The following is a 15,030-nucleotide window of genomic DNA, read 5'->3' on the forward strand; positions in this document are numbered from 1 at the left end:
TAGCAATCCCTTACTAATCACAGAGCACCGATGTCATAGGGAATATTTAAAGTGGTATGTGAGTGGAAAGAAAAGGATTGAGAACCACTGGGTTAGAGGGAAATGAGAGAGGAGATGGACTGGTTTCTGGAAGAACCAGTGATGGACGCAGTGACCTCCTTCGAGATCGTGAGGCCTGATGCAGCGAACCTTGCTGTGGAGAGCTCAGCAACATCGGTTCCCTCCCGGTCAGTTGCCACTCGCTGAGTGTCTGCCGTGTCCTCCCTCTTCCCTTGGGTACAGCTGAGCTGAAAGCCCCTAACTCTGCTCCCCTGTCCTCGCAGTGCGTCATGTACAAGGAGAGCCAGGAATGGACGGATGATAAGCCCCCCATGTTCTCAGTTGGGTCGGAATGCAGACGTCGGAGTTACATGTCTCCTGGCAACCTCCCACATCATTTCCACAGACCTGGTAAGGAAAGAGCAGTCTCCCCCACATTCCCTGAATACACACACACTCATTTCACTGAGCTGTTGGATACACCCTGGCAGCTCAGCGATCCACGGATTAAATGGTGCTTCAGTTACAAAAAAAGGAAAATGCTTGGAATTCTCCACCTAACAAGAGGTTTAGACATAGTGACCTTGAGACTGAGATCAATAGAATTTCAGTTAATAATGGAATCTAGGGATATAAACAGTGCAGGGATCTCCGAGGTCAAATCCCTTGGGGACAGTACAGGGACAAAATTGCCTGTCCCCACTCCTTCCCATTCCCTCTCCGCCTCCTCCTCCCCCTCAATCTCCCACTTCTCCCCTTCCTTTCCCCGCCTCTCCCCCCTTTTTATAAAAATCACAAGAGCAGGAGTCCCAGAACAGATCTTTGCAGAACTCCGCGAGCCACTGACCTCCAGGCAGAATACATTCCACCTACTACTGCCCTCTGCTTTGTGTAGGCAAACCAATTCCAAATCCACACAGCCAGGGTTCCATGGATCCCATGCCTTGTGACTTTCTAATTGAGCCTGCCATGGGTGACCTTATCAAATGCCTGAAAATAAATCCATATATACCACATTTACCTCCCTACCTTCATCAATATCTTTTGTCACCTCCTCAACAAGCTCAATTAGGCTCATGAGGCATAACCTACCCCTCACAAAACCACGCTGACTATCCCAGAGAAGACTAAATGCTCAGAAATCTTGTCCCTAAAATCCTCTCCAATAGTTTGCCCACCACTGACGCAAGACTCGCTCATCGATAATTCCCAGAATTCTCCTTCTGGGGATTATGTTTGCCCCTTAATGATCTTCTGGTAATTCCCCGGTGGCCAGGGAGGATCATCTTCAATGCTCCAGAAATCTCTTCCCTCATTTCCTGCAGTAACCTTGGGGTATATCTCATCCAGTCCCAGGGACGAATCTATTAGAATATTTTTACCTCCTCTTTCTTAATCTTGACCTGCTCCAGCATGCCTCTTCTACACTGACCTCACATTCACCACATTAAACGTCCTTCACCATCACACCCAGCAATGCATTCCAGGCACCCACTACTCTCTGGGTAAAATAGAAATTCTCTAGAGAACAATGAAGCAAATTATTTCTTTAGGTCCTCCCCTACCTGCTCTGCCTCCAGGCCCTTTACTTCCCCTCCTTGGTCCTACCCTCACTCTCATCATCCTCACCTTCTTCATGTATGTGCAGAGGTCCTGAAAATCTACTGGTTCAGCTCCAGCAAGTTCCCAAAGGCATTGTACTCTGGACATTCCTTGTGCAATATTGGCCTTGGTTGCCATTCCATGAGTGGCCACGAGGAGGCAGCGATGAGCTGATGCAGTGGTTCCCAGGGCAGGAGTGAGGAGGTGCATGGAAGTGATCCAGCGTCTGCCTGATGTTCTCGTTTCATGCCCCTGTGCCCTTTCCCTTTGGAAGGTGATGACAAAGCAGACCAGCTGAGTCCCTGAAGAGGGTACCTGGGTCGGGGTGGGGGGGTGGGGGGTGGGCGATGGTGAAAGGCTAGGGACCCAGAAGGTCAGACAGGATCTGTGGGGAGAAATGGTCAGTCAGTGTTTCGGGTCAGGAGACAGAAATGGGAAGGAGAGGGAGACCACATGAAAGGGGAAGGGGACGAGGTGATGGAGTGTTGGGCAGGAGAGGGGGCTGGGGGTGGTGGAGGTGACGGTTTGTTGGGCAGGAGCAGGGAGAAGACAGGTGGTGGAGGGGCGAGGTAATCGGATGTTGGGTGAGATGGAGAGAGGTGAGGTGTTGGGGAGGGGAAGGTGATGATGGGGTGCTGGCTAAGAGGGGGGAAGTGAGGTGTTTGGTAAGGGGGAGGGTAGAGATGATGGGGTGGGTAAGAAAGGGGGAGAAGTGGGGTGTTGGGGAGGGGGGGAAGTGATGATAGGGTTTTGGATAAGAGGGGAGGGTGGAGATGATGAGTTGTTGGGCGGGAGAGGGGGGAGATCGGTGATTGAGGGACGAGATGATGGGGTGTTGGGTGGGAGAGGAGAGAGGTGTTGGGGTGCGGAGGGGAAGGTGGAGATGATGGGGTTGTGGGTAGGAGATATGGATTGTAGTGGGATTTCACTGAAGTTAAGGCAGGGATGGCCAGACTTTTAATTTTTAATTTAGACATACAGCACCATTTCAACCCACAAGAACTTACTGGGGGTGTAGGTTAATTGGGCGGCAGGTACATTCTTGTGGGCCGAAATGCCCTGTTACCGTGCTGTATGTCTAAAATAAAAATGAAAAGGATGGCCACCCAGATTTAAGGCATAGCGGTTAACACAATGCTGTTACATTGCCAGGGACTGTGGTTCGAATCCCACGTGGTCTGTAAGGTTTTTCCAGGTTCTCTGGTTTCCTCCCACCCTATAAAACATATGAGGATTGTAGGTTCATTTGGGTGTAATTGGGCGGCGTGGGTTAAAATGGCCGGAATTGGCTTCTACCGTGTTGTAAATAAAATTGAAATTTAAAGATGGCAGCAGGGTCGGAGGATAATGTGCCAGATGTGGAGACTGGTGGGGCCATAGGGACTGCCCCTGGTCTGCCTAGGGGTAGATGGGCCGAGGGAAGAAATAGAGGAGATATAGATTTGGCCTTGCTCAATGGCAGCGGGGTGGGGAGGGGTGCACGTTGATGAGAGAGTGAGGAAGCTTTGGGTGTCCTGGAATGAGTGCTTGGACCGTGGACTGTTTGCTACTAATTAGGAAGGTTTGGATAGATGCCAGCCTTCTCGAGGGAGAGTATTTCTTTTTTTAATCATTTTATTTACGTCATGGTAGAAGCCAATTCCAGCCATCTAAACCCGTGCTGGACAATTACAATTTTATTTTAAATTTAGACCTACAGCACGGTAACAGGTCTTTTTGGCCCACGAGCCTGTGCCGCCCAATTGACTTACAACCCCCGTATGCTTCCCCATAGCCCTCCCTCCTGCCATCCGGGAAGCATTCGGGCCCTCAAGCCATGAGGCTTCTGAACTCCGGGGACACAGGGCTAGCATATGATATTAATAGTGTGATATGTTATTTATAAAAAAAAGTTTCTGATGTAATTTAGCCACGTAAATAACCAGCACCATGGTCTGGAGAAACCCAATCTTGTTTTCACTGTATAATGCAATGTCTATTACTTGACTTGTTTTGGAGGGTGGGAGGAAACCAGACACCCCTCCCGGGGGAAAACCCACCCAGACACGGGGAGAATGTACAAACTCCTTACAGACCGTGTGGGATTCCAATCCGTGTCCCGATCGTTGGCGCTGTAACAATATTGGACTAACCACTACACTAATTATGCCGCCCCCCCACACCCAAATTAACCTACAACCTCATATGTTTTTGGAGGGTGGGAGGAAACCAGAGCACACGGGGAAAGCATGTGTAGACACGGGATGAGCAAATGTGTGACTCACTGAGCAGCTGCTGCATTGATGTAGCAGCTAGTTTCGTTCTACTCCTCCCTGAGGGATTTTGCCACGTCATGCCAAATTGGCACAACCCCTCCACAGATTACGACAGATGATGTCCGAGGCAAGCAGGAAGAGTGTGAGGGAAAGGTCCCGGAAACAGCTGTGACAGGAGGAAGAGCAGGGGGAGAGCGGCCTTAGGGAGTGAATCTGCTCAGCAGTCCCCGCTCGGCTGGTCCCAGCCCATTATCGAATGGATGGAGGGGGATGGTGCACTTGCAAGCCTTTTACCACTGGGCAGTGCCATAGCAGCCTAGAGGGCTCACATCACTGGAACAGTGTACACTGTGGTCAGTCGGGCATGTTAACCAAGAGGAGTGCCCTCATCACAGTGTCAGAGCGACATCACACCCCCCTCTCCGCTGAATGGTGTGCCTTCTTGTGGATAGCCCTCTCCTTGACCGTCACTTTTAGTGCCACTGGACCATTAGTTTGGGAAGAAATTCCCAACAGCTCCTGTCACTTCTGTGGGTATTGGGTGGAAATGCACGGGTTGAGAATGGGGTGGGTTCCAGCAGAGGGTTTGATGCTTTCCTTGTTCTTGTTTGGATTCATTACAGACGTTGAGGTCAACATGTACAAGAAACGGCCGATCTACAAACAGAATGGTAAATCTGTCGGGTTACACGGTAAATCTTCAGACGCTGGGGTCGAGTATGATACAACATGCTGGAGAAACTTAGCAGGCCACGCGGTATCCGGTAGTCAAGGGCAAGCAGTGCATGGGGCCTGGGCCCTTTGTCCGGGCGCCTGAATAAGCGACTTTATTTTTAAAAAGCTGAGACGTTAGGGGGAGGGGCAGGGTCGATGCCAGACTATTTTGTGCCCTCGGCCGGGCTGAGCATAGGGAAGGGAGTTGACTGGGCTGAACGTGGGAAAGCATGTGTAGACACGGGATCCCTCTACCTTACCAGACTAATGCGCGTACTTGTAGTGCGTCGGTCAGAACCACTTCATTCATGACGCAGAGCTTTTGGAATCTCTCTGTTCCCCAGGCAGCTGCCTAGATGGCTAATGGTAGTGCCAGCCTTGGGGGGGGGAGCTCATTGAATGGAGAGGGAAGGGAAGGGATGGGAAGGGAGAGAGGGAAAGAGAGACTTGGGAGGAAGGATTGAAGGAGAATCAGAGAAGTTGATGCTAATGGCGTCTGGTCAGACGGAATATTAAATGTTGTTCCTCCAATTTGCTGGTAGCCCCAGTTTGGCACGAGGTGTCACAAGCCCCCGTCTCCCTGCACCACTGCTTTATGGAATGATGTACCTGTACCCCAGGTCCCCCCTGATGCCTGACGTTGCTCAGTGCAGGACTATTCCCTGTGTAAGCCCTGCCGTGGTTACCTCCCAAACCCTCAGATTTGTCCACTCTGTCTCCTTCTCTCCAGCTTTTGTCCTGTCCCTGTGACAGCTCCTGACAATGTGCCTCGCGTGTCCTGTCTGTAAGGGGAGCTTCTGAAGGACTGTTTCTGTTCCTCTTGCAGAGCCATCAGTGGTGCTTCCACAGAGCAAGTACATTGAGGATCTCATCATTGAGTCATCGAAGTTCCCGGCTGCTCAACCTCCGGACCCCAATGCCCCGGCCAAGATAGAGACGGAGTATTGGCCGTGCCCACCTTCACTGGCCGTTGTGGGTAAGGTTGTTACCCTGCTGGCACTGTTCACACTGTCTCTGCCGTGGGCGTTGCTGTGGGAAGATTGGATGTTTACTGTGGGGTTTGCAGATATTCCCTCTGATGCATGCTCACCCCTCATTTGTGTGTCCGGCCCATGGCTGGCCTGTTCCTACTCTGCTCATCCCTACTCACATCCGTCTGGCCAGGTGTCCCCCGTGTCTGTCAGACCAGGTTCCCCCCACGTCCATTAGGCCAGGTGTCCCCTAAACATCAGGCCAGAGCACCAGTCCCCCATCCATTCAGTTGGGCATCCCCCACGTGTCCATCTGGCCAGGTGTCCCCTAAACATCAGTTCCCCCATCCATCCAGCTGGGCACCCATGTGTCTGTCTGGCCGGGTGATCCCCTCCCCCCACCCGTGCGTCAGGACTGTTCCTTGCCACCTGGTTCTTCCCACTCCTGTTCCCACAAGGTAGTTCTGATCACCCAGCAGTTTGGTTGTTCTGTTCCGACTTCCCTTGTCCGTGTGACAGAGGTAAACATTCCCTACATCTTTCCTCACCAATGTAAAGGCCCTTTAGCCACTCTCTCAACACCTGTTCTGATGGTGCTGAGGTCTCACTGGACCTGTCCCCAGTGGCTGTCAGTACTTCATCAAAAAGCAACGCCTCAGACCAGAGTTCTGCAGGACTTTGATGTATTCTGTAACCAAATCTGATCACAGGAACCCGGAACTGCAGATGCTGGAACTTTGGAAGGGCTTGCTAGGTCAGGGAGTGTCCATGGCGCTCCATCTCCACACCTTCATCTGTCCAGTATTCCCAATTCTTTTACCCTTCCTCTTTACACTTGCCTTTTCCCCCTTCCCACAGTCTCAAAGAAGAGTCCCGACCCGGACTGTTGACTGAACATTTCTCTCAATAACAGGCTCTTTCAGGCCGTGAGTCCATGCTGCCCAAATACACCCAATTGACTTCCACCCTCAGTACATTTTGAACAGTGGAAGGAAACCCACATGAACACAGGGAGAACATGCAAACACCTAATTGGATTTGAACCTTGGTCACAGGCGTTTAACTCGTTCCAATTTCTCCTACCCTCAGGGGAAGAGCCTATTCACATCTACTCTATCTATCCCCCTCATAATTTTATATAGCTCTATCAGATTCCCCTTCAACCTTCTGAGCTTCAATGAATAAAGACCCAAACTACTCAGTCTTTCTCCGTATTCCAGATTTCGTGCCTGAGCCCTTCATCAGGGACACCGAGCATCAGGTTGACATCCGAATTTGAAAGTAGGGGGTAGGAGAGGAGCGAGGAGCACAGGCCAATAGGTGGGAGAGTAGCAAAGAAATAAGCTGAGAAGTGATGGGGGAAGGGACAGCTTTTCTGATCGGGGATGGACAGGGGTGGAGTAAAGGAGACAGAGGGATGGGGAAGAGAGAGAGAGAGCTGGAAGGAGTTTAATGGAAACTGGAGAAGTTGATGTTAATGCCATCCAGTTGGAGAGTGCCCAGACAGTACATAAGGTGTGCTTCCTCCAATTTGTGGCTGGCCTCAGCTTGGCAGTGCATGAGGACATGGACAGACATGGTGATGAGGCCTGCAGTGTTGAAGTTTTGTACAGATCCTTCCCCTATGTTGTGTGACAGACAGTCCTGGTGCACTCAACAATGCCCACTTCCCCAGCCACTGTGCCCCCCTTCCCCCCATTAATGGTGTGCCGATGTTGCTCCTTGCAGAGAAAGAGTGGAGGAGAAGGCTTGCGTCGAAAGCAGACGAGGAGGACGAGGAAGACGATGAAACGGAAGAAGTGAGGAAACTGCGGGAGATTCAAAGGAAGGAGCTGAACAAGGTAAGGAGACGCTGGCAGTCCGACTGGAGCACATCTTAGTTTGAATCAGAAAAAGTGAATGAGAAGGAGGCCATTTGGCCCTTCAGTTCTGTTCTGGTTCATCCGCACAAGCCCACCGTGGGTCTGCGGCTCTGTGTGGGTGTTCAGGCGCAGGGCTCCAGCTATCCCGCTGTTCAACGTAATGTGGCTAATCTGCCCCATCCTCATCTCTTCTCTTCCCCCTCCCTCTGTCTCCTTTCCTCCAGCACCTGCCCCCCCCCCTACTCTGCTCACAATCTCTTCTCACTGCTCCCTTTGGACAGGGGGTACAGAAGCCTGAAGACCAGCACCTTTATGCCAAAGTCTCTCAGGCTCTGGAATCTCCTCACTCCCTGAATCATAAACTACTCCGGGACCACAAAAAGCACCTGCCTGCACTTTTATCTTCTTGCACGATGACCTGTAGTATTTATTTCCTATTTATCTTTCTATATTGAAATTGAATGTATACAGTAAAATCCCCGTTATCTGAAATTCAAGCAAATGGCAAAAGAAATTGAGGAAAATAAATAGGTAAAAAAATAACGAGAGTTTAAAATTTGCGCTGTTCACCATTAGTTTGTCATTCATGCAACATGCACTCTCAAGCAACCATCAAATATACTTATCCAGCATCTACCAATCCCCACAGGTGCTGGAGAACTGGGGGTTTTGCTGTGCTAGTCGAGTTGTTTTTGTATATACAAAATACATTAAAACCCCTGATATCCAGCACCTGTGGAGATTGGTAGATGCCGCTAAAGTGTATTTTCCAGTTGCTTGAGATTTACTCTTGCAATGCCTAACTAATATATCTGTATTAAGAATAAACAGTTTAAAAGACAAAAATGCTACACTGTACTTACACTGAACAAACTTCACTTGCATGAATATATAAACCTTAAAGCATTTTACTTTATTTTCAGTCACATTCTTTGAAAACATTTAACCGTCGCTGCATCTGCAGGTTCCTCCCCTCCACAGAGTCGCCCGAAAGACGAACAATAACATAATAGATAATTAACACCCTCCCCTCCCCCAAGTTTACAGATAAACCCTCTGATTGGGATGACTTACTAAGAAGGGATAAGGAGACAAATTAAGGGAGTCACCCCAACGGTGAGTGGCATCAACCAGCTCTTCATCCTGGGCGACGCCGTTACTGTTTCACACAACTTTATTCAAACACCTGCTACAAGCAAAGCCCAACCAAGGCTCTTGAATATTTGCTCCTATCTTCACCAAAGGTTGGTGTCACTTCAGAGAACATTTACCTTTACAATTTTAAATTTGCGTATCTTTACCCATTTTTTAAAAAATATATTTATTTATTATTTTTCCGCAATTTCACTTGAGGCTGCTGGTTGCTTGAATTCTGGACATCACGGGTCTTACAATAACCTCGCTGTCATTCCCGATCTCAGTTATTAATGCACCTTCAATGATCTAGTCTCCATAACCTTGCAGAGTGGAGGGGTCCATAGGTTCACCACCTTCTTTGGGACACCTCAGTTCCATCTCGCGACCCTGTCCCCTGGTTCAGAACACATCTTCTCATTAGATCTTCCATGTTTCATTAAGATCAAGTGATCCCTGACATTTCCCTCTTTAAAATATTTTTATTGAGTTTAAAATGTAAACTTGCATAAAAATTTAATGAGATATATACCAGTCCTCTCACATACATGTAAAAAAAATCGGACAGAATAATATAACAATGCTAGGCAGTTGCCTATTCATATTGAAAAACAAGGCAATTCACATATTCTTAATGTACATAATTAAACCCATTTACCAAATTATTTGGGTTTAAAAAATAGATTAAAGAAAATGAAAAAAAGAGAGCCTATAAAACTAAAACAAATCTACCCCCCTCCCTCTCATCACAGTTACTGTTAGTTATAAAAAAGAAGGTTTGGGATCAGATAGCGACCTCCAAGCATCGGACGGCGAAATCCTGGACTGTTCAGAGTTCTTAATTCTTCCGATTATAATAGTATTCCAAGAATGGGCTCCACATCTTTACAAATTGAAACTTTCTATCTTTAATTTTGTATTTAATTGTTCCCCGTATAGTCGGGCTCGACCTTCAGGTTATTTCCCTTCGCTTAGTAATTCCACCTGGATTCTTCAAACCCTAGACTTCTATCAGGGCTTCATTTAAGGAGCTTTTAATCACTTACACGCGAGGGGAACTCGGCCAGTCTCGGAGGTAAAGATATAATACTGATGTTTTGTGCCTGGAGCATCGGTAATATATCTTTACCTCCTGCGGACACGGCGAGACTGGCTGAGATCCTCCAGCACCTCTGTGTTTTGACTACAATCACAGCATCTGCAGACGTTCGTGTTTCACTTGAATGCAAGGTCAGCTTCACAGGTTTATCCCTCTATCGGCGTCGCTCGGGTGATTCTGCATCACGGTGTCTCCCAGGGCAGCACCCCCTTCCCAACTTCAAGTTCATGGTGGCACAGTTAGAGTAGCCCAACTCTATTGCAGGGCCAGCAACCCGGTTTTCGATTCCGGCGCTGTCAATAAGGAGTTTGTACGTCCTCCCCGTGTCTGCGTGGATTTCCTCCAGGTGCTCCAGTTTCCTCCCAACCTCCAAATCGTACCAGGTTTGTAGGTTAATTGGGTATAATTTGGCAGCACGGGCTCATAGACTGAAAGGACCTGTTACCGTGCTGTATGTCTTAAAAAAAATAATTTGACTGCAAGCAGACGAAACAGCCTTTCTCCGGACCACTTTGCAGAGACATACAAACACATTACGCACCATGTAATAGTCACATACATACATACATAAAGGTATAATTTAAAATAAATATGTCAATATAATTTGGAATAATTTACACATCCAAAATGCCAATACACAAGCACGCAACCCTCACCCATGAACCTTGGATACGCATTCCAATGGACGCCCCCCTCCCACCACATTGAAGGGTTTACCACAGCGGCGTTCATCTGCTTGTTCCCCAGATCCAGTCTGGCCTCGGAAAGATGATATTGAAAGAGGAGTTGGAGGTGTCGAAGCGGCGAGGGCGGAAATCTCGATCGTTGCCGGACAGGACCACCAGGAGTTTCTGTAAGGGTCACTGGACGCTGAGTGTGCTGGAGGTTTGGTTGTGTTTGGGGTCTCAGTGTTTTTCAAGATTATTTTTAGTCAACCGTAAGGCAGATAAATATTCATCATCAGAAAAAATTGCCCAGTGCCCCCTTACAATCAGAGAAAGAAGCAAAAGAGAGTTCTCCCTCCCCCCCCCCCAACCCAACCAAAGTCACTGAGTGTCGGCGAATTTGCCTCCAGCGCTCGCACAGTCTTCAGTCCAAATCATCGGGAACCAGTGCTCCAGATGCACACCTCCAACACAACCAGGAAGCCTCCAGCGCTCTCTTGTATCCCGGTTCCGATACCTGGTACCCCTTCCACCAGTCTCCAGCAGTCCGCAGTCCTGGTGCGAGTCCCTTGACCTCAGTCGCTCACAGCCTGCGTGGGTGCCTCACCTCGAGTGGCCAACGGCTCACCACCTATGTGTTCTTCAGCCTCAGAGCCCCTCACTGGTCCACTGCTGTGATCACCATCCGATGGGTTGTCTCCTCTGCTTCTCCTTCTCCAACCGGGAGGTGGGGGGGGGAGTTGGTCTCCCTGTTTCCTGCTCCCCCAGAGACTGCAACCCCATGTGACCGCTGCTATGAACAGAGTCCAGGATTTTAACAGGCCGTTTAGAGCCGAGAGCAGTCGGATTGGGTGGTTGGACCCAGAGGGGGAGCGCTGCGTCTTCACTCCCTTCTCTCCACGATTCCGCAGCTCCACTGCCTTTACAGCAGCTCTGGCTTTGTAAATAAGTGGCCACTGAGTGCAGTCTGGGCACAACCCAGATTCTGTCTGCAGTGAGGGGAGTATCCCTTAGGAAAGGAAGGAGCAGGGAAGGCTGGAGAGGCAATGTGGGCCTTTGCTGTCTTGGCAGGTCGAGGAGGGGGAGCAGAGATGGCGAAGAGCTGTCTGCTGGAGGAACTCAGTGAGGGTAGGCAATTTTAAAAAACATTTAGACATATAGCACAGTAACGGGCCCTCCTGCTTCTGCCTTTTCTGATTTTCCCTTGAAGGGCTCAGGCCCAAAACATCGGCAACATATCTTTGTCTCCTATGGATGCTGAAAAGACTGTCTGAGTTCCTCCAGCATTTTGGTGCTTTACAATCTCAGAATCTGCAGCCTATCATGTTTCACCCCTTCCTGTCCACAAGCCCATGCCGCCGAATTACACCCAATTGACCTACAATCTTGGTATGTTTTGAATGGTGGGAGGAAACCTGAGCACTCGGCAGAAACTCGCGCAGACACGCGGAGAACGAGCAAACTCTTTACGGACAGCGCCGGATTCGAATCCCAGTCACTGGCACGGTAACAGCGTTGCACTAACCGTGCTGCCCAACGTTAATGTTTGTGGTCGAAACCCTTCACAGTCAAATCCCTGACTTCCCAATGCACGCCCCTGTTCATCTCCCTGGTTGACTTTGAGGGGGCGTTCCAGATTACTTTATAACCTGACCAAGGCACCTCCTGGTCCTTCCTGGCCACTGTTCCAGGGCCTGATCGCACCTCAGCTCTGGTGCTCAGAAACCAACAACTGGGTAAAGTGGCTGTGGATATCCCAGCCGATCTTTAAAATTTTTATTTTAATTTTTAAAAAAAATTTTTATTGCCCTGTCTGACTGTTCCCCGATGTCTCTCGGTCCAGACCACGTGAACCTTCCTGGGTCACCTCACGTGTTTGCCCTCAATCTTGGGATTGCATCCTGGGGCATAATTTGAGAAGCTGTCCAGAGAGGCTGTGACCTCTGTCAGGAGGAGGATGGGATGGGAGAGGAGTGGAGGAATATGGGAACGAATGGATCAGGGTAGACAGGTTGGCAGAAATGGAGTGGGTTGTAGGGACCCATGTTCATGCTGGACCATTCTGCCTGCCTCCAATTAGTCATGGAGGGATGGTTCAGCAAAAGTATTTTCAAAAGGGAAGAACAAAGAACACTGAACAACGAAGATTTTGCTACCGGAAAACTTCTGAGTGCATTTTATGGATTTTGGGCTGCTGATCACAAAATTCACCTTAAAAATTTCCTATCACATACCATTTTTGTGATATTTTAAGTCTACTGGTATATTGCCCAGAAATCAAATATTTTGATCAGTCCAAGCATCCCTACTTAGTGCAGGTGCTTTGCAAATGTTGTCTTAGGCCTGGGCATGCTTAAAGACGTTGTTGTGAATTTTCTTGGCACCAAACTACATCCATCTGATTGACAAGGTACTTCAACCATATCACTGAAAATTCATCTTCTGCATTTGCACTTGGACTCCTTCCCTGCTGGTCCTGGTGCAGTCAATGACGGACAAGGTGAAAGGTTTCAACAGGACATTGTGACCATGGAAAAGCAGCATCAGGGCAACTGGAATCCATCAACACTGGCCGACCATTGTTGGACACTGACACGAGAGGCATCAGATGCTGAGCACAAACGAAAATCAGCGGCAAAACATTTTTTAGGTCAGTTGAACTAACGCAACATGCCAGCATCGTGATGCAATTGAACAGGCTAAATTCAATAAAAGTTAATTTAATGTTTCTCCAACTTCCTACGTGATCCAGCAAATCTGGAATTATCTTTGTGTTCAGCTTGAAGGTGTCTGTCTTAATCCCCAATTTTTTTGCAGAAAGAAAACCTTTTGAAAATATTTGTTGTCCAGTGAAATTGTACTGATGGATATAACGTTTCAGGATGTGTCAATAAAAATAAAATGACAGCTCTGTCAGAGCCGCTGTAATGGCAGCGTAGCCGCTGGTGCGGACCCGCAGAGAGTGGGGGAGTGGAGTCACAGCTCTCCCGTGTGGTCCAACCATCCAGTCCGACTGTCATCGTTGCTGATCAGGCTTTAAATTGCTTGTGGTTGTTTTATTTAAAAATACTGAGATCGTGAGGTCTGCGCCTATGATTGGCAGCAGCCATGAGGGCTTACAGACTCCAGGGAAGCAGGGCACCAGGAGACCACTCCTCCATTTGAGAAGCGATAACTCATGATGGGGGGGGGGGGTGACCACGGCAGTGGACTGGTGAGGGGTTTTGCGGTTGAAGAAACACCCAGGTAGCGGACTGTTGGTGACTCGAGGTGAGGAACCGGCGCAGGCTGAGGGCTTCTGGTGACTGGATTCACACCAGGCTGCGGTCTGCTGGAGACTGGCTCGAGACTGACTGACCCAGTAACTGAACTGGGATACAAGAGAGGGCGGAGAATGCTGGACGTTTCAGGGGTTCGGTTCTGGAGCTCGGGCTGGACTCTGTGTGACTGTGGGGGCTGTGGAAGCGCTTGAGGAAAATCCACGGATATGGTGGCTCGGTGGGGGGGGACTCTCTTTTGCTTCTCTGTCTCTGATTCTAATTGTTGCTAACGGTGAACCTGTCTGCCTTATGGCAGTCGAAAACAAATTCCGTGTAATATTGCACTCTCTTTATTGCATGACAAGAAATTGACACTTAATGGATAATTTGCTTTAAGTTAAATGTATTAAAAATGTGACTGATAATCTGAACGTTTTTCTTCCACAGCCCCACATGAATCAGCACCCAAATCTCCTTCCCTCCCCGGCCACGGCAGAAATGGGCTCCACAGGGTAAGCTACGACTCCACGCCTGTGCTGTTGCGAACAGACTGAGTCGCGGCAGAGCATTGTACAAGGGGGCGTTTGCATGCCCTGACACAGAGATGACATACCAGAAGGCCGGAGTTGCAATCGAACCGAATCAGGGTTCGCTTTCTCAGGACAGTTCCCGGTGGTGGAACTTTTGTGATGGAGAATCACAACGTTCCACAGCATCCAAGAATATCGGGTTGTCCCCAGCCACGCCTACGCAAGACAGAGTGCCTCTTGTGAGCTCACAGTGACAGCACTGACTGATGGTCAGCGTTGGTGCTCCTGACATTGGAAGGGGGCGGCAGCAGGTTGGGGATGTGACGCGAGGGTGGTCTGGTGTCGATCCGTGCAGTGCTAGTGATCTGAGCTCCCAATGTTGACACATTACCAGTTTGCTGCATTCAGATTCACATCATACTCAGCTGCACCAGGATGGGAGAGATTCTCCCCTTGAAGGCGGGTGTTTCAGTTAGCGCCACGCTGTTATAGCGCCAGCGATTGGGACTGGGGTTCAAATTCCACGCTGTCTGTAAGGAGTTGGCACATTTTCCCTGTGTTTTCCTTTAAAACGTACCGGGGATTGTAGGGTTGCGGGCTCGTAGGCTGAAAGGACCTGTTACCTTGCTGTAAAATTAAAAGTAATTTATTCCTGCACCAATGAATCTCCCCAGGACAATTAAAATCAGAGGGTTAAATTCAGAGTGTTTCTTTAAAGTGAGAGGGGAGAAAGTATAAAGGGTATACAGAGAGTGGTGGGTGACTGGAACATATTGCTGGGGTGGTGATGGAAGCAGGTCAGCCAGCAATGTTTAGCAGGTACTTAGATAGCTTCACTAACAGGCAGGGAATGGAGGTGATAGACTGCCAGCCAATGGGATTGGTTTGAACATGTCATC

At 49.0% G+C, this 15,030-nt stretch overlaps 1 protein-coding gene across 4 annotated transcripts in view; it reads left to right on the forward strand.

Annotated features, from left to right (window-relative positions):
* The window catches only part of dmtn (dematin actin binding protein), a 136,427-nt gene that overhangs the window by 106,037 nt on the left and 15,360 nt on the right, over positions 1-15,030 (forward strand). For all 4 annotated transcript variants that reach the window (XM_069917781.1, XM_069917782.1, XM_069917783.1 and 1 more), the window contains 6 exons: positions 324-450; positions 4,520-4,567; positions 5,437-5,586; positions 7,310-7,422; positions 10,424-10,529; positions 14,049-14,113. In XM_069917781.1, coding sequence (XP_069773882.1) covers positions 324-450; positions 4,520-4,567; positions 5,437-5,586; positions 7,310-7,422; positions 10,424-10,529; positions 14,049-14,113 — 609 coding nt within the window. The remainder of the gene's footprint in view (positions 1-323; positions 451-4,519; positions 4,568-5,436; positions 5,587-7,309; positions 7,423-10,423; positions 10,530-14,048; positions 14,114-15,030) is intronic.

This window comes from Narcine bancroftii, chromosome 2 (assembly GCF_036971445.1).
Source record: "Narcine bancroftii isolate sNarBan1 chromosome 2, sNarBan1.hap1, whole genome shotgun sequence".
Lineage (NCBI taxonomy): Eukaryota > Metazoa > Chordata > Chondrichthyes > Torpediniformes > Narcinidae > Narcine > Narcine bancroftii.